Source organism: Artemia sp. Qi Xiang Cuo, chromosome 12 (genome assembly GCF_049724085.1).
Source record: "Artemia sp. Qi Xiang Cuo chromosome 12, ASM4972408v1, whole genome shotgun sequence".
NCBI lineage: Eukaryota > Metazoa > Arthropoda > Branchiopoda > Anostraca > Artemiidae > Artemia > Artemia sp. Qi Xiang Cuo.
Genome location: NC_142805.1, coordinates 27,056,072 through 27,076,574, shown reverse-complemented (window position 1 = coordinate 27,076,574; position 20,503 = coordinate 27,056,072). Strand labels below are relative to the sequence as shown.

General features: G+C 38.1%; 1 protein-coding gene across 1 annotated transcript in view; it reads right to left on the bottom strand.

Moving 5' to 3' along the window:
* Positions 1–20,503, bottom strand: part of nkd (NKD inhibitor of WNT signaling pathway naked cuticle) — a 78,589-nt gene that overhangs the window by 42,668 nt on the left and 15,418 nt on the right. Inside the window, exon 4 of the mRNA XM_089097866.1 lies at positions 17,199–17,303. Within this exon, the coding sequence (XP_088953992.1) occupies positions 17,199–17,303 (105 nt within the window). The remainder of the gene's footprint in view (positions 1–17,198; positions 17,304–20,503) is intronic.

Genomic DNA, 20,503 nt, shown 5'->3' with positions numbered 1-20,503 from the left:
CGAGTGTCCGACATGCCATTAGTCCTTTATCCAGTTTAAAAAAAGGTTTGACACATCTGTTGATCCTCTGTTTGAAAGAATCAAGAGACAGACTTCTTTTTTCTTTTTTTTTAGAGCCTAAAGAAAACCGCATTCATTCATTTACAAATATAAGTATTTTTTCACGTGTCAAATGCAGGCATGTGTACATAATTTTTTTTAAATGGATTTGGAGCAAGACCCTGTCCAGGCGTGGGGGGAAAGTACTAGGTTTGAACTTCCCACGAAATTTTTGTCCGACTCAGAGGTAAACATATAAATAAATTGTACCCTCCCCCCCCCCCGAACAAAATCCTGGATGCGCGTTTGGGTCGGATCATTCTGTAACAAAAAATCGAATATGGTAAAACAATGACGGAATTATAGAAAACCCTTCAGAATTCCCGAATCTCACAGGGGAGGATCCATATCCCCTATGTTCGTTTTTAGTCCAAATATTTTCGGTTAAACTAGGTTTCGCTCTAAAAATGTGTTTCATAGGGGAGTTTTGAGCCTACAAGGGGACAAAAAACAATATCCTCATGCAACTCCAAAAAGACTTACATCTACTTGCACCTGCTTCCTTTCAAAAATAAAATCATGACATTGCTTTAAAAAATGAAGTATGATCATTATTCGAATACAAACAAAAAACCAAACAACCTGGAGTAATATAATAATCATACTTTTTTTTATTAAACCAGTTTTTTCCTTAAAACCAAGGAACCGTAAAAACACTCAATAAATACGAATTTACAGCCTTAGATCCATAATTAGAAATTTCGGAAAAAAATCGTCAAAAGCTACCATAACTTGAGGCAACCAATTTCATCACAGCGCGGCTGTAGCTTTGGTCTTTAATTACCAACATCTTAAAAAGAACTCGGTTTCCCTTTGTTCTCGCCGCTCGGGTATAATCAAAGTTTTAAACCCTGGGCCCCCAAGGGGTATTGGCATGCTTACCCGATGGCCTGCTGTTTGGGCCGAGCCTGTTTCTTGCGGATAGCGATTGTGAGCCAAAACGAATGCCTAAATTACTAACAATTGTCTCGTTTGAAGACTGCTTTGAAACCTAATGTTGAAGAGTGAAAAGGGGAATCAAAAAGAATGATACGCAGCAGGGTTGCAACATGACCATAAATGTCAAAATAAGATTTTATTTTTTGAATTTTTCGTGTTAATGTTAAATATATCGTAGTTTTGCATTTCCTTGTCAATCTAGATTTGTCTCTCGCCATTAGAAAATAAACTAATTGAATTAGAGCCCACTTCTTAACACAGAAGTATGACAATTTTCTCTTTTCTCGTTGGGTAAATACTCAGCCAATTTTGGGCCCTTTTTAAAAAAAAAATGACAATATACGGCCATGACAATGGCAATATAAAAAAATGACAAGGGGGCTCAAACCCGGTACCCCCCCCCCCCAGGATACGGCCTTGACTCTAGGTTGTGGCAAATTCCATTGAAATCAATACTAATCGTCAACCGAACATCCACAGAAAATCTTCGAGAAAGTCCAAGAAATCCGAGATCGGCGCTGCAAGGATCTAGAACTAAAGATCTTGAATTTGAATCCGAGTCAAGTTGCCAGGTTTTTAGAGGGATACAAAGGGTTCCTTTTTTGCTCATTTCGACAATCTAATTCCAAAAATATTGTGACAACCCTGTCAATTAGTCGATTGTAACAAACTGGGCTGGACAGTTCACAAATAGAACTTGACACATTATAACAAAAAAGTTTACTATTTTGCATGCATAAATAAACTTTAATTGAATTTCGTCACACATTTTGAAGGAAGGTTCTGAGCCAGACATTTAAATATTTGTGGTCTCATGTATCATATAAGAATTTCCATTTAGGACCAATTGCCGACTGAAGAAGTTATGGTAATAGCCAGAGATGGGATGTTTAAAAGAAAAACTGTGAAGTGTTAAGTGCACTGACTGATACCTGATTAAGAATGTGAAAGGTTACTTTATCATATCTACACATAGGAAGGAAACAAGAGAAACCGCTCCCCCCAAGGATCTTCATCATACACCCTCAAGATAACTCTATACAGAACTTGGTACTGGGCATTATATGGGCCTTTCTAAAAAGTCAAGTTTGGTTAATACTAATGAAATAAAATAAAATAGGATGAATATAATAGTTTATAAACAAATTTGGACCATATATTTGCACATTAGGGGATGGGGGGTAAAGAATGGCATATATTAATTACGTAACCTAACCTAACCTCTAGGTACCTTCTCCCCCCCCCCCTAAACTCCAAAAAACAACAGTTTAAATATCGTAGCCTATACACAATAAAAACCAGGCAATCATTATATTACTCTATAGCGGTTAACCCGTCAAAAACAGGTTTTTCGTGACTGGTTCCCTTGTAAAGGCCCATATAGTGCCCAAGTACCGAAAATTTTAACGTGGAAACAATATAGGCTGCTAGGCCCCCGGAGCCCAGACTTCGTCGTTATTCCCAAAAAGATCGTATCTGATATCTTCACAAAGTTAAGGTAATTGTTAAAACCATTTGCTAAGTTGTTCTGTGGAGCAGAACAACTACAATTATTATTATTATTATTTATTTTTAACCCACACTATACAGAGGTACAATACGTGGAGTATCACGGGGAAAAACACAAAAAATGCGACACAAGACAATATATAAATCAAAAATTACCAAATTACAGTGTAACACATAATAATTTAAAAGAAACGAGAGCAAAAAAAAAAAAAATAACGTGAAAGGAGGGGGAAGAGGAAAAAAAAAAATAAAAAAAAATTACAACTTGCAAAATCTAATAAGCAGGCATTAATATTATCATTATTGGATTTTTACTCACTCTTTACAAATCTAAATTGTATAATGACCAAACAGAGAAAAACAACTAAACAAATAAAAGAAAAATAACTTAGGACTGAAAAAACCTGATAAGGTGATGGTGCGGAGAAAAACGGATACAAGCAGTATTTGAAAGTTTTCTGTGTAGTGCTTCTGTGTCAATGTGGAGCAGGACGGTCAAAGCGTGACTGAACATGCAATTATCTCACAAGTATGAAAATGTAAGATAAGATTTTTAGGCGTGGCAGTATCCATTTCCCAAATCCCTTAAGTCATTCCTTAACGGGGTCTAATATTCCTATACCTCGGCATTTGCAAGCTGCAATATGCTGTTACGGCAACATCATAAGACGAGGGCCATCAAATGTCAAGCCCTCAAATGGCAAGCTGCAATATGCTGTTACGGCAACAGCATCATAAGTCGAGGGCCATCAAATGGCAAGCTGCAATATGCTGTTATGGCAACAACATCATAAGACGAGGGCCATCAAATGGCAAGCTGCAATATGCTGTTACGCCAACAGCATCATAAGACGAGGGCCATCAAATGTCAAGCCAGCCTCTAATACGGGTGATTTCAACTAGCTGATGCCACAGACCAGTTTCGCCTTTCTTGGATGCAGGCCTTTTCGTATTCTTTCCCTTTTCCCTTCATAATATATTATGTAGATTCTACTTTCCATGGTGCGTGTTCTCCGTGGCGAGAACCAAAGCTTTATGCCCTTTGAATCATGTTTTGAGGTAATTATTTGGCATCAACGAAGGCCTTGTTTTAATACCCCCACTGCCGAAGAATATGAGAACACCACTATTCGAATACTTAATTTTAAGCAGATCCATAGATTAAAGTCATAACTCCCAATATTCAAAAAAATACTTCATGTCAAGGCAGGTCGAAAGACACTGAAATTAAAATTAATAAGCCACTGAAATTAAAGACAATGATATTTCCAATGGGGGAGGCGTTCTTAACACCCCCTCTACCCCCATAATTTTGTCCGACTCGTAAAAACGTCACAAAAATGTATAGAAACTAATTTTGAAGCGTTTTTGAAGTTTTATGTAATGTAACCCACCGGAACAAAATCCTGGATACGCCCTTGCTCGGAGACTGGCACGCACGCAGGGGGGCCTCGACCCCCCCCCCCCCAATCTCACATTTGTTCCCCATATTTCTCACAGAATAAAGGATTTGAAGGATTTGCACCCCCCCCCCTGAAACAAATTCCTGCGTACTTGCTTGCATGGAGACTTCAGAAACTAATCAGTATTAAGTCTTAATAAAAATTATACGTCATAATATTATATTTCCAGCATATTATAATTATATATTCTATTTATATTTTTTTATTTATTCTTAGTTTTTTTTCTAATATAGTATACATAATAGTATACATAATAAAATATTACATTTCATTTGACAGGAGATTAAAATTATATTTGCTTTTACACAGAGAAAGATTTACCCCGCTTTCAATGTATCTTATTGGATGATCACAACAAATTTCCATCACTGGCAACCAAGGCCGTATTCAGGGGGGGGGGTTCACTGAGTTTGCAACCCCCCATGTATTTTAGTTCCTTTTTGTACCCCTCTCTTCAAACAATAGGATTTTACACCCTTGCTCCACTACCAACCATTTACTGGCACAAAGAATCAATCATTGGCTGTCTGTGATAACAATCAGTTGCAATCGATTGCAACAAGCTATACCGAACGCAGGGAATTTTTGAATTTTTTCATCACAAGGTAGCAGTTAATTAAAATAATTAATACTTTTTTACTTTAATTAAATAATAAATATTATCAATAGTTTGGTTGGTATAGATCTAAATAATAAATTACTGTGTAAATTAAATGCGTTCTAGAAAAATTTATAGCTGAATCTTTTAAGGAAAAAATCCACGATTTTCGATTCCCAATTTCGATTAATCGTCATGTCACTTAAATTGTGGTTGAGATCCGTTCGTTTTCAGTTTTAGCCTCATTTTTATTTTATAAAAAAAACATCCTTTATTTTTATCTAAATTCTGTCCGATTTTAAGTTTGTTTTAGAATTCACACTTTACCAACTTTTCAAAAGGGGTAGAGATTTCAGTTAATCTTGATTTTGTTGTGAGGCCCCTTGCCCTTCCCCACCAACACAGATACATTTGAGTGTACACTCAACTCAGAAATAAGAGAGAATAAAATATCGGAATCATGGTTCGAGTCTAACTTAGGCAATGTTTTCCCCTCGGTAAAAAGCAGGGGCGGATCCAGTATTTTTTTTAGGGGGGCGCAAAATAGGTTGATCCGATAAAAAAAATAGGGGGGGGGCAAAACAGGTTGATCCAATAAACTTGCGTTAGGAGCAAGTTTAATTAACGCAAACTTGGGTTAATTAAGTAAATTACACTACGTTAGACTACGCTAGAGGGGGGGGGGCGCTCGACCTCCCCTGGATCCGTCACTGGTAAAAAGTCAAATATTCAGAATATATTCCTTTTTGTGTAAGAATTGGTTAAGTGAAGCAAAATCAATATTTAGGGAATGCAGATGAATGAATAATTCGATTGGTGGGGAAGAAGATCTCTTCTTTTCGTAAATGAGCATTTCAAAAATTTTGTAAGGCTATCCTATTTCGTTTTAGGGCTAGAATAGTGCAGTGGTTCCACCCGATTTGTGACCATGCCCACCAAGGCATTTCTAACATCTCGACAAAACTCATGATATTTAAATTGTGTCCTTCAAGTTTCACATTTATTCACCTGAAGGAACCTTAAAAGGCCATCAACTTGGTATTTTTCTAGGTTATCCTCTAGGCATATTTTATGCCAGTGAAAATATTGCCTGTATAAAATACCTTTTATACATGCATCACGTTATTGCAATACTATCACGTATCTTTTTGGCTCTTTATAGTCAGCCAAAGGGTTCACGTCCTGCCCTTAACCCATCAAAATATTGTCATGCCCCCGTAGCGGATCCAGGAGGGGGGACACGGGCCCCCCTAACGTAATCTGAAGTACTGTAATTTACTTAAAAACGCAAGTTTGTGTTAATTAAACTTGGTTCTAACGCAAGTTTACTACATCAACCTATTTTGCGCCCCCCCCCCCCAACAAAAATCATGGATCCGCCCCTGCCATGCCCCACTTATGGGGCCTTCACCCCAACGAACCACGGGGCAAGACAATCAAGTTGGAACTTTCAAGGATAGTGCCGTTGCGGAAGGGGGGGGGAGAAGATAACTTTGAACTTTGGATTGGGAGGGCAAAATAATTTTTAGCGATCCCCGGAAAAGAGCATATCTTTTTCTTCCCTATTTATGCATGTCTTCCACCACGCTTCGCAGCTAGTTTGTGATAAAAGCCTCACACAGCAAATTCATTATAGAACATAATGCATAATTGTTGGTGTCTACCGATGTTCTTTTTCCCGCAAAGGTGTTCCATCCATCAAAGTTATTACAATAACGCCCTTTATTCATCCACATTTTCCTTTCCATCATTTTTATCAAAAGGGTTAATTCAAATCACCCCAGGAGGCTTGTACAGAACCACGACCTAGCATAAATTGAATTGTAAATAATAAACCCCACCCTTTTTAGGGGGCAACGTATGGATTTTCGACATGCTTGACGAGGAATTATTTATTGTGTCTGTAATAGAACAATTGTGTATACTGGGTAGGTTATTCGGATTTAGAAGTTCTTCAGCACCCACAAAAATAAGCTAATAATACGGAAAACATTAAAATGGCATTTCGGAGAGGAGTGAGAATCCTGCACCTCCCTGCTATCGTGCTTGGGACTGTGAAACTGACCGCAGGATCAGAGGTAGGGCTCTAGCCAGGATTTAGATTGGAGGGAGGCATTGAAGGGGGCATTTGAATGGGATTCAACTGGTTTAGATTTTTTATAAATATTAAATAGCCAATAGCTTCGGTTTTCTTTTTATCTCAGACGGTTTCAATCTAGAAATCCTTCCACGTACGACCTTGGGCATAGGGACAGGAGCAGTGGCGGTTCTGGTCTATCTTGTTCCCGGGACAAAATTTTGATTAGACCTCCCCTGTCTCCTAAAAATTTTCCAGCCAAATTTTAACAAAATGCTCATTTACTAACAAATTTTTTCATTTATTTAAATCTGCCTTTTCTTACTATATATGTGAAAAAAGAAAATTTTCAATTCAATTCGCTTATACGTACTGTCAGCTGCACCCTCTATTTTAACTTAATTAAAATTCAATTTTAAAATAACAAAATGATTATAAATGTTATACTATTTATTTGAAATTTCGAGCCCCTAAAATTTCTGTGCCTAGGACAAGCATCCCTCCCCCTAAAACCACCTCTAGACAGGAGGTTGGGCCGGGAGGCCAGAAGTCGTGCACGAGAATTCTGGCGATAAATAAAAGTTCAAATAGGGATAAAATCCTTTTAATAGACAGTGATGATGATAACAGTGATAGTAATTCACAAAAATACCAGATATTTCGGTCACACATCCAGTGACCGTCACCAGTAGTAAAACTAGGTCACTGCATATGTGACCGAAATATCTGATATTTTTGTGAATTTCTATCACTGTTATCATCATCACTGTCTATTAAAAGGATTTTATCCCTATTTGAACTTTTATTTATCGCCATGGAAAGGCAGTGTGGTCTCCGAAATTATCTACGAGAATTCTGGCATGACAGGACACGAGACATTTGGAACTACAACAATGGAAAATCTATTGAAATGTGGTTAACAGGCCGCATATGGCCTGCGAACGCAGGTTTGGCTCGTCTTCTGGAGCCTTTCGCTTTTTAAAGAAAGAACTTATGTTTTGGGACTGCCAACACCGATGACAGTCTCAATGCACTTAATATTTCAAATTGAAACTTCATAATCAATCCTCCCCTTATTTCCTGGAACAGCCGTACTTTTATCACAGAAGGAGGATTACTCTGTAATTTATTGAAAGACGGTTTCCCAGACATCTTGACTGTTCAGACTGCAAATGGTTCAATCATCAATTAACGACCGGAAACATCCGACTTACAAGAGCAAAAATATGGCCAGTTTTGATGGCTCACATTCATATCTCAAGTCATTAGTTTTGAAATTTTCACATTAGAGTATGACCAAAGAGAACAAAAGAGATTACTGTCCTATACTTCTGTGTTAAAAAGCGCACTTTAATTTCATTGGTTTGCTTTTGTGAGCCAATCCCATTATTCCTTAAACGAATATAATAAATGGAGACCCCACATCTTTTTACCCTTTATCAACTTCAAGTTTTTAGCCAGAAAAAAGAACACAAAACCTAATTGGTTGTTTCGCATAAAATTCCAAGTCAGTAATAAAATTAAGCTTTTGAGATATAACATTTCTTTCCAACTACACTCTCTATTTCTCTATGGTGTGACCCGCAAACTGTTTAAATTGAAGGAAAAGAACGGTCACATAAAGTCACTTTGCAGGAATACACGCCTGTGTGGAAAATGCAGCCCCTCAAAATCGGATTGACATGTATATGTGGGTCTAGACCTTTATTGTCACCGGTGTAAACCTCTGTCTACTTCTTTTCTAAATGCCTTTTATATTGGCTGATGTAACGTTTTACGTAATTTCTCAAAGATAGTCAATAAACGTCGGTATATGGTCTTTATCTAATAATGTGCGAATAGACACACACAGAAAATAAGGTAGCAGAAACACATATATCTACTAAGACGAAGGCGAAAGATGGACTGCCTTTAATAGCATACACTTGGCCACAACTCTCTAGAATCGGAAGTCCCAGCTATTGGCTTTTCGCCTGGCCTGGGAACAAACCCTTTCTTACGAATAACTTTAGTCCCAAAACCCCCCCCCCCCTCCTGGACCGAGCTCTCGTTGAAATATATATATAACAACTCTGTTAACATGAGACCCAGAAAAGGCTTCTCGAATTTATCCCAAATATTTTACAACGGAACCCCCCTCCCCGTGGAAAATTCCCCCACATGCAAAATTGAGCAGCCAGAGAGAAAGTACAAAATAGGTACATCAAAATGTCGATCAGACGTCTTAAGGAGTAACAAACGTACTAGATATCCAAAACTGTTTTAGGCTGGTTGCTCTCCAATCACTTTCGACTTATAAAAAAAACTAGAACTCTGAATTTCTGATTGAATTAGCATCCTCCGAAGTATCTACGACCACGAGGCGGAGGTGGGGATGGGGAAAAGGCAGTCCCCCTTCTATACGGAATAAATTCTGCTCATTTTGGGCTTTAATACTACTATTTACTTTCATATTAACAGGATAAACCAGAAATATTCCCGGAAATCAAGAGGGATTAAATATCAAATTCTATCTCCCACTCTCCCCCGCAGCTTCCTTAGAACTAATTCTGTATTTTCCTGAAGGCTCAAGCGAAGGGTGGAAATGATTGTCCAACTTGATAAAAGTAATAAAAATGCATAAACACATTTTTGATGCGGAAGTTTTTTGTACCCCCATCCCCAAAAATACCCCCTAAACAAAAATCCTGGATACGGCCCTCGCGGTTATATATCAATTTCTACCTCCACACTCCCCTCGTCTCTCACTTAGAACTATAATGCCAGAACTTAAAACCATGGATGTCAGAACTATTAATCGTCCGCGAATAAGCCTATGATTCTTTCGAGCTAGTCAATATCGAGAGTGTACCCCCCCCCCCCCCCCCGAGTGCGAAAACGATAAGTACGTGTTGAAGATACAACAATAATAATATGACCTTTCCGATAGTTGCACCCCCCCCCCCTGACTTAGCCGATCCCCTTCCAAAATGTAATCTTGGCTGCACCATGGCTTAGTTGGTCCTATAATAATAATAATCTGTATTTAAAAGCCATATACAAAAAAGACAAATACTAAAGAAAAATTACACTCCATTTGACATCCTTTCCTTCAATACAAAATTTCCTATTGCCACAGTGTAACAGGGAAACCTCGACCTCATTAACTCACGAAGCAGCCTATCCTCAACATCTTGTATAACTGATTCCCTTAAATGCGAGAGCTGATTACACCGGAGGAGGAAAGGGCTCAGTCCATAGTCATTTTCCCCGCATCCAAAACAACTGTACCCGACCTCCGGAACTTCCCTCATTGTCCTTACAACCTTAGCATAAATTGGAAGACAATTTGCTCGAATCTGAATCCAAATCCTCAGATATTTAATGGGCAATCCCAGCTTGAAATATAACTCCTGACTAAAATTCTCTTTTACTTCTCTATACAAAGTAAGGCTCGGACACTTGTTCCACCATGAACCGCCAATGACCATGAACGGTAAGGCCATTCATTAGAGTCAGATGAGATTACATAGCTCACACAAAAACTGTAACATTACTAGACAATGGTTAGCCAATGAGCTCATTCCAAATCACTCTTGTTCAATTTCGAAGGGGGGGGGGGGATTATTTCTTCGAGAAAAATAATATTTAACTACGGTATACGGTACCCTACGAAACATATGGATCGATTGCTTACCATTTTCCATGTTTTATTGCTTACCATTTTCTAGGGACATCATTTGATAGAAATTGGGAGGTGGGCTAAAAGTCACCATGAATAAGAGAAGGACAGTAGACTTCATCCTAGATATATCGCCCTTTTTACGATCCCCTCACAAACTGTTTCCACTTAATTCGTTTATTTTAACGTTCTCTGAGTTATTATTGAAACTAGGCATGTGTGCACAGGGAGGGAGGAGGCTTAAAGAACAGTCATTAGCTTGACAAATTTCCCCCCTCTTCTGAAGCTTCTCCCCCCTTCTTCTGAAGCTTCCCCGAAATATATTCCTGTATACACACCTGATCGAACAACCAGTATAATGCAGTATCGCTATCAGGATGATGATAAATCCATAAATATCAATTTTATCTTCTCCGCAAGAAAGTAAAATATCGCCCAGAATTAAAATTAATTTTATTCCAAAGATAAACAAATCTTGAACTTACTGCTCCAAGATACCGAGGCACGGCAAAGAAATTCAGATCGTAACACATCTTACTTCTTCTGAAAATGCATTCCGGCGATCCAAAATACAATAGAACAAAAAACCATTTAAGCTACACAAACCTGAAAACATAATTTACGACCCCATTAAAATCCAACCCGATTCACGACAACTTTGCCGAATGGATATTAATTCAGATAGAAAACAGATGGACGGGAAAAAACCCTATCGGGGTTGGCTTGTCAAAGGAAGCCGCTATTGTCGGGGTATGGGTGGTGAAGAGGGGTATTTTTCGAAACTCGCCTGGCGGGTGGAACCTAGCCATGTGTGCATTAAATACCATCAATATGCAGTGCGCACACGATTAAAGAATTTGTGGGAATCGGTCGGTTTGATAAGCATTCAAAATGTTAGTTTGACTGGCGAAATTGATCACTTTACCAAGTTTCAATCAGAATTCGACGCCAAGCCTTTAGATGAAAATAAGATACGTGAGGATACGCCCAAAAAGATACAATCTAAACTAGTGGCACCTGTATAATTTTTACCCTGGGGGAGGGGAAATCAAGTAAAAAATGTCCGAGGCGTCAAAGAATTGAAAAACGATAATTTTGCGCAAAAAGTCTCATCTTCCTAAATCATATACATTTTACACATTTCTAGTCGTTTGGGGGGAGGAGGGTAGGGATAAATCTGCTACTGACGCTCGTGATACCATCAAGGAGAGAAGATTCTATCTGATTTAGACTACCACAAGATGCAACTTTTTTATAGTAGGCCAATCACTTTTCTGAGATCAGTAGTAATGGTCATAAGGTACTAACGTGTTATCCCGACCATACTCAAGAAGGGAAGTTAGGTTAATCATAATGAAATATACCTAAATATGAAGAAGATATAGTAATTTAGTAACAAAATTATGGAAACTACAACGGAGAATCATGGGAAGCAGGCCGCTCAGAGCGCATTATTTTAAATACCTAACATAACCTAACCACCTCTATATATTAAATATTTAATTAAAATATACCTGCATAGTAGTTTATCTCAATCGGGCTAAGCTGATTATCAGAGAGTGCACAGAGAAAATCGGTTTTTAACAGATCGAACTTCTTGAGTGTGGTCGGGGTAACACATAAGTACCTGTCATAATTTTTGACCAAATAAACTGATCTATTCAGGCATGAGCCCCCTTTCCCTCCCTACACTTCTCATTAACTTACCTTCTCATTAAATTACCATAATGAATCGGTCTGCGGAAACAACTTCAACAGAGAAGATGAATTGAGGCAACAAAAAGAAAATACTTGAAACTAAATTCTAAACACCTTAAAGCTGTGTACTTTGTATAATTATTCATGTGGGGAAATAGGCTTACATAGTTATGCCCTTGGTAGGCAATGAGGCAAGTACGGATACACAGCCTTAATTTGAGGGAGGGGCTGGCAGTGCCACCCCCTCCGAGTACAATTTTGTTTAAAATAATTGAAGTAAGGCCGGGTTTGCTAACGAGGTAACGTAACTTGATGGGAGATCAACTGGCTCACTTTGGCGCTTGCGCAAGGCTTTGGGAAACTTTGTCGAGGACGTGATGCCACTAAACGTCGATATCCGTTGGCCAATCAGAGGTGACCCCAGTCAAAGGGAAGGTTACGCACTCGTTGCCTGTTGTATTTTATGAGTTGTAATATTTCCGATTGCTCTTTGATACCATCACGGTGTTGTAAATTTGCACCAAGATGCATGGATAATCTAAGCGTCTGGACACCAACGTGAAAGGTTCCTATAGAAATAGGAAAAAAATAAATATAGAAAAATCCTCTCTCAAAATACAATGTTCGAGAACGTAACATTGTTTAAATGATAATGTTTGAGGATGAGGAGATTATTTCAAATGTTGTTACCGGTACTTTTGGCAAAGGTACTCAAAAGCAAAGAAAAGGGGCAAGGAATAAGAAAAGGTCTAGTCAGTTGGCTGGGGAAAAAGACAAGCTTTGCTGATGCTGCAAAACTTATCCCAATCAAGGTGAAAAGCAGACGCGGCAAAAGATAAACAGTGCGTTTTGATGCAATGGACAACAAACTTTTAAGCCAGTTTGATTTTTTGTCAAAAATTCTTCTCTATGAGACTAGAAGAGAACTTAATCAAGTTCAGAATATGATGTCAAGAAAAAAAGAACAAATGGGTAAAGGGAGTGATAAATAGTGCTAGTAGGCTATACCTAGCCCTAGCAGCAGGAAATGCATCTTCCAAAGGATATTACTGCTCAAAGGACCTCATTGAGGTACGCCAGAAAGAATAGTTGGTCTTATGGTGTCCTGCAAGGGGTTCCACGTGTGAGAAAAACAATAAGTATGACCAGGTCTCTTGTCAAGGGAGATGTGATAAATACTCAATTAACTATTAACATAGACTTGGCGGAAGAAATCGAGGAGCGAAATTTCCGACTCCCGATTGGTATGAGGCGACACATGATTCTTAAATCTCTTTACAGTAGGGTGCTAAGCAATTCGGCATAAAGAAAGATACAACCTCGACCCTTAAAATTGATGAGAAGCCGGTATCTTCATCACAACTCTAAGCTATTTTGGTGCCACCAAATGAGGCAGACATTTATAGCGTTGGTGAAGGAGTCTTGATTTTTGTCAAGTTCAGTGATGAAAATAAAATTATTCCATTTGGACGTAAGTATTACGTGATAAGTGATGCCAACCTGTGCATGCTTATAGCCTACAGGCCACAGCACTGTCCAAACTTCTTGTCTTGGGTCTGCACTCCCTTGGGTTCTCCCTAACAGCACAGAAACGTTTCAGTCTTGCGTTTATAACACATACCGTCTTTGAACAGTTTTATTGCGTTGATATGTTTCATTGTTTTTATTTCAGAAAACGATCGATTTTTCAGTCCTTATTTCTCGTATATAGTACTCAAAAGAATAATTCAGGAAGGATTCTTAAAAAAATAGTTGGGGGGGGGGGGGGGGGTTGCCTCCCCCTTGTATCCGTGCTTGCAATGAGGGGGGGGGGGCTGAGGCAGAACTTTTGGGATTCCTATACTTTCTAGGCAAACTCGCCCCATCCCAAAATACTCCTAAGTACGTTCCTTTTTTTTACAGCGTTTTTATTTTCGGTATACAGCGTCACGTGCAACCAGTTTTTTATTAGGGCATTGCGTATATTTCTCTTCTATTTTGTTATTGTGTGGATAATCCTGTCATCGATAAATATTTGAAAGTTTTCATTAAGGACAGCCTGTTCTCTTTGAATTTGAGATAAAATTTTCTGAGAATTAATAAATATTTGCTCTTTTTATTAACATCGGTGAAACTTTGTTTTCTTTCAAGAAGTAATCCTTAGAGGTATTGCTTTAATCCTTATCAATTTTTCTTGAAAATAACTGTATGATATTTGCTAACCCCATCCAGGGGTTGTTAACTGCTCTTTCAGGCACACCAGAGATGCTATACACACACACACACATATATATATATATATATATATATATATATATATATATATATATATATATATATAAATCAGGGCCGTATTCATGCGTCAGGTTGCCAATTTACCCCCCCCCCCCAAAAAAAGATGTCCGACTTAAAAAGTAACGAAAATGCATATAAACAAACTATTGTTGAGTTTTGTAATTGTGAATTTTCTTTTTGTCCCCCCCCCCCAAAAAAATCCTGGATACGGCCTTTCTGGAAACATTTATAGGCTACTGATAATTTTATCTATAATACATTTCGTTTTTAACTAGCTTTAGAAAGCAAATTCGGCTCTATTAGAGTTTATGAAAGTTTTTTTTAGAAATAAGTTAAATCTTACCGGTGGGCATCGTCTCGTGGAGATTTTTCAAGTTTATTCGCGGATTTATATTAAACCAGTTCCATTTTTCCTTCAAGGCCGAAGAGCAGAAAGGCCCAAAATCTTCCTGGAGAAAACCAGATTCGGGATATTTTGAATACCTGAACTTCAAACCACCCTCTTATACAGAGCATATCTACCTCTGTCTCTTTTTGAATAAAAACTTTTCGCTTGATTAATCTAGAGGCATGAAGATTTATCTTGGGAATGGCTGACATAATTAATATTTGACAACATTTTTAGATTTCATCTTATCTGAACAATCGAATAAGTTTTTACGTTTCTTTTTCAAGACCTTGTTATAAGTTACATGTACATGTCATGCATTTTTAAACGTAGTTTATTACTTGCTAATAAGTCATTAAGTCTCATTAGATAATGATGATAAAAATAAATTATTTAAAGATCAAAGAGATACGACTCCGTCAAATTTTCATGCAAGCTAAAGTATCATTAATTTTGAGTTGGATGGAGGTTTGTGCAAATTAATGCACATCCATAGCGTTGGCAATCTTTTAGAGATTGGCATGCTTGATCCATGTGAAGTCATATTCAGGACGAACTGCACCTGTTTATATGCATACCTTAAGAACGTGCACGTCCGCGGGGAGGGGGATATCATGAAGTTTCTTCATTTTTTTGGCAATCCCTGTTCAATTATCAAATATACATATATTTTTTTTTTATTGGGTTTACACGAAACAATTTCTGCGTACCACGCAGCTGCTTAAGAACTCCGTTTTTAAGAGGGAATTTATTGGAGGGTGTGCATTAGACTTGCAGAATTTCTAGAGTCAAATAACAGACATACACATATTGAACAGTGTAAAACTACCATTTCTAGTACTGAACTTAAGGATGTAGTTTTAAAAATTCAGTCTGTTTCTGAACAGACTGTTGTCATTTTTGCAGTGTTTGTCAACTAGTCAGGATTTTCACTTCAATCATTTACAGACACGATACAAAATGGGCACAGAAGCTCTTTTGCAGACCACTTCTAAGTTGACATTCCCTTGTCTAGAAATCGTAAACAAGAGGGGGAACCCGCTGTTGAACATCCGGAAAAGATAACTAACCTATCTTTCAGCAAGAGAGCCAACGGAAAAGATTGCATTGTCCCAGACTAGCTTTATCATCCACTACCATTGCTGATAACTCATTAGATCTTTAAGAGTACGGCATTCATAAAGCGAGGGCAGATTCTGCGGTAAATATAAAGTATCTTCACATAATTTAGTAATGCTGAAAGTGATAACAGCACTTGATGCCATTTTTTATGCCTTTTCCAGATTCAATGATCGCTTCTGGAGCAAATTCCGCTTTGAACTCTTAATGGGGCCCCAAAAGGTAAATCATTACCTTGTCTACAGTTTTTTGACTATGATGTAAAGTTTAAAAAAATAGTTCAAAATTTGCTGTTGGACAACACAATAAACAACCCTATGATGTTACAGTGCCCTCCCAGCAACAAAGAAAAACAAAAGCAGAACAACAAGAGAAAAGGAGGATGCATCATACAAAAAATGTGACTTTCTTGTTGTTCGACGCGGGGGCCGTAAGTTTCCTATTAAGGGTTTTTAACAATGGTGATTCCAATGCTGTACCCCTTAATTTGCTATGTCGTCATTTCCGAAGAACTTCAGAATTATTGAAAATTCCCGCAAATTTCTTTCAAAATAACGTTTTACTATTAATACTAATGAAAATAATAATTACCATTCCTGAATCAGCTTTAAATGACAATTTTTCCTTCAACTCTTGGTTACTACAGGGTATTGAGCCCCTTTAAGGACTCAAAATGGAATTTGCTCCAGAAGTAATTATCGAATTGGAAAGAACATTATAAAAGCATCAAGTGATGTATTCACTGTGAAGACCTGGAACGATTTTATGGTCATATTTTACTGATAACCGTAGTTGCGCCATGCTCTAAACATGGAAGAAAAGAATAAATCGCGAAAAATAGGGAGAATATGGCCTCTATTTGTTTTTATACCTTTATGACGGCTCTTCAAAGAGCATAGTGTTTTTTTAAACTAAGATGCATACCAGACACGGGTACAGAATGTTTATTTCGGTAAGGTTTCAAATTATCAGAAACAGCAAAGAACACGAATAGTTATATACAAGAAAGTAATACAAAAAGAACAAGAAATCGTGAAATCCACTCAAACTAAGAGCATTGGAGACCAATTGATCCCTTGGGTGTATACCATCTACATTAGGGCTCCCACTCCTTACAACTTCCCCCACAATCCTGAGATTTCAGCTCTGAGCTTGGGATCCTTGGATATAAGGACAAATTAGAGGAATCTATTTTTCAAATGACTGACGCCACTTCCCTGTGAACAATTATGACCCCCCACTCCATAAAGAATCCTGATACCTCCCTCTCATAGTTTGTCTGTATATACCTATGTATAATCAGATATGTATTCTACAAATGTAGAATACAGGATTAGAGAGATAGCTTTGAGACCAAAAACAAACAAACTTACATCTTTAGTAACTTTTCCTCTCCCTTCGAGGTCATAAAGTGTGAAGGAGAATTCCTGTCTATCACCATTCTCTTGAGTGCCAACCGACACATCACATTCAAATTCCTGAAAAGAAAACCGTTTAGTCAACTGCTATCATAGGCAGCGCAATAGCGCTGCCTAAGTAAAGAACGATGTTGTCAAAATGTATTATTTTTTTTTCTAGACAAGGGCACTTCGTATCGAAGGAGTTGTCGCAGAAACTTGAAAAAGGGCTCAATCGACTGGTAATTGAAGCGTCTAGCGCCCTTTTCAACAGTTAGAAGTTATCGGTGGAGAACCAACACCTCTTCCACTCTCACCGTTTTCCCAAACACAACCAATGAATGGTGTGAGACACCTATTTTGTTCAGCGTAGCTGATTTCCAGATATAAATTATGTTTTTGAAGAGGACACTCCCTCCAAAGCCCCCAGAGCAAGGGTTGTAAGTTATGCCCTGGGGGCATTTAAGATTTTTTATAGAAAGCTTTGTCATAAAAACTTCAAAAAGGGCTCATTCGATTGGAAATTCAAAGGGCTAGTGCCCTTTTTGATAGTGACAAGTGATTGAAGGGCAACTAACCCCCCTCTCACGCCCACAATTTCCCCAAACACATTCAATATAAGTTTTGAGACAGCTATTTTGTTCAGCGTAGTTTAAAATTCTGGAAATTATGTATTTGAGGATGACAAACCCATCAGAGCCCCCAGGGCAAAGGAAAGCTATGCCCTGGGGGCATGTAAGGTTTGTATAGATAGCGTTGTCGTAGAAACTTCAAAAGGTGCTCATTCAATTGGAAATTGAGAGGGCTAGTGCCCTTTTTAATAGTCTAAAGTGATTGGAGGGTAACTAACCCTCTCATCCCCACCACTTCCCCAAACACGTCCAATCAAAATTTTGAGATAGCCATTTTGTTGAACGTAGTTGAAAATTCTGGAAATTAGGTCTTTGAGGGTGACAACACCCCCCCCCATAGCCCTCAGGGCTAAGGATGTAAGTTATTCCCCGGGGGCATATAATGTTTTTTATAGAAAGCGTTGTCGGAAAAATTTCAAAAAGGTCTCAATTCGACTAAAAATTGAAAGGGCTATTGCCCCTTTTAATAGTCGAAAGTATTAGGAGGGAGAATCTCCCCACGCCCATCATTGCACAAAACATTTCCGATCAACATTTTGATATGGCCATTTTGACCAACGTAGTTGAAAGGTCTGGAAATTATGTCTTGGTGGATGTTAATCCTCCCCCCATAGCCCTCAGGAAAAGGGTTGTAAGTTATGGTCCGGGGGTATATAAGGTTTTTTATAGAAAGTTTTGACGCAAAAGCCTCAAAAAAGGCTCATTTAATTGGAAATTGAGAAGACTAGTGCCTTTTTAATTAGTAGAAGGTAATCAAAGGGCAAATGATTGGATAACGACGAGAAACTTTGTCAACTTTACTTGAATTTAAGCCACTCCAGGCATGTATGGCGGGGGGAAGCTTGGAAATAAGAGACGAAAACTGTAAATTATAGGGGGGGGGGTAAAGATTACTCTCTGAAATTTCTTTTCAAGATATCATTTTACTATTAAAACTAATCGATATAAGCAAGGCGGTATCCAGGGAGTTAGGGGGTTTAACCCCCCCCCCCGAAGTGGTTGTCTGATTCATAAAAACGTAACAAAAATGGACATAAGCAATGTGTTTTTTGAGTAAACCCTCTCACCGAAAAAAAAATCCTTGTGTAAAACACCTCTCGAAAAAAATCCTGGATACGGCCGTGGATATAAATTACCATTCCTGAATAAGCTACAAATGGCATTTTTTTTTCTCACTAGCCTTGTTTTTTTAAATGCATTTTTTATTTATAGTTACTATGGGCCATGGTTTAAGGCATTATTCAAGATTCTGACAAATCCATGAATTTTTTGATATAAAAGAAAAACGCTTACGCCATGGATGAACTTATGCTGTCATTCAAAAAAATGTAATAATTCAAAATGATTTGAAAATAATTATGGAAAATCTAAGCATTCGAAAGTTTTAACTTGCAAATAGTTAGCATATGTCCCAACATGGCCGGATACAGGGTTTGATTCCCCTCCGCTTCCCAAATTTTTGTCAGATCTCATAATATATATATATATATATATATATATATATATATATATATATATATATATATATATATATATATTCATATTTATTTTTTGTAAACCCCTCCTCTCGAACAAAAATCCTGGACATGGCAATAGGTACCAATATGTTGAGAGTTCAAGAAGTTCAAATATTAACAATGTGTTCCGCTACAAGACCTCTAGACTGCGGCAAATTTCATTGTCAAGGGGAGAAATAGAAGTTGGCTATCTAATTCAGTTGAATGATTTGTGACCCAAACCTTCAAACGCAATAGAGGCCCCTTTAAGACAATCTTGTTCTTTACGTCACTGGCTATAGATCATACGAGTGGACATTCGGGGGAACATGTGCACGCAGGGAAGAGGGGGAAGGTCCCATGGGAGAACAAGCACACCATTTCTCTCCGTAGGGATCTTTCCTGGCAAAGGTGAAACATTTCCTTCACAGAAATACATTCATTTCTGCTTCATCAGCGTAATCCTGCTTCATCAGCAAAGATTCATTTCTGCTTCATCAGCGTAATACAAAATTGTCTATATCCATCTTTGTTACGTTTTTACGAGTCGGACAAGCATTTTGGGAGGGGGGGGGGTGTTCAAACCCCCTAACCCTCTTGGATACCGCCTTGTACCTAAGTAATTGTGACAAAACCACAGATTAGTCCAGAGTAGGGAGAAGAGTATTATGTACTGCTATTCAACTTCCACGATAGTTTCATCCACAGTTTATAGAATTATCCAGTAAGTTTATCGCAGACCATTTCTGGTCTTCATTCTCGGTGCGAACAAAAAGCTCCTCCCACTTATTTCTGCATTAGCGGGTTAGTGTGTTTCCGTCAATACAGTGGACTCAACTGATCGGCCTATGTAGGATTTTATAAAAAAAAGGAGGCGGGGGGTTGATGAAATTTGTGAAAATAAGGAATTTTTTCTTCTTCTAATAACTGGTGGAGTAGGTGTGATGGTTTCAGGGGCGGATCCAGGATTTTTTAGGGGGGGGGGCGCAAAATAGGTTAATCCGACAAACTTACGTTAGGAGCAAGTTTAATTAATGCAAACTTGCGTTAATTAGGTAAATTACGCTACTTTAGACTACTATAGGGGGGCACCCCTCGCCCCCCCCCTCTGGATCCGCCACTGGATGGTTTATAATTTTTTTTTCACGTCATG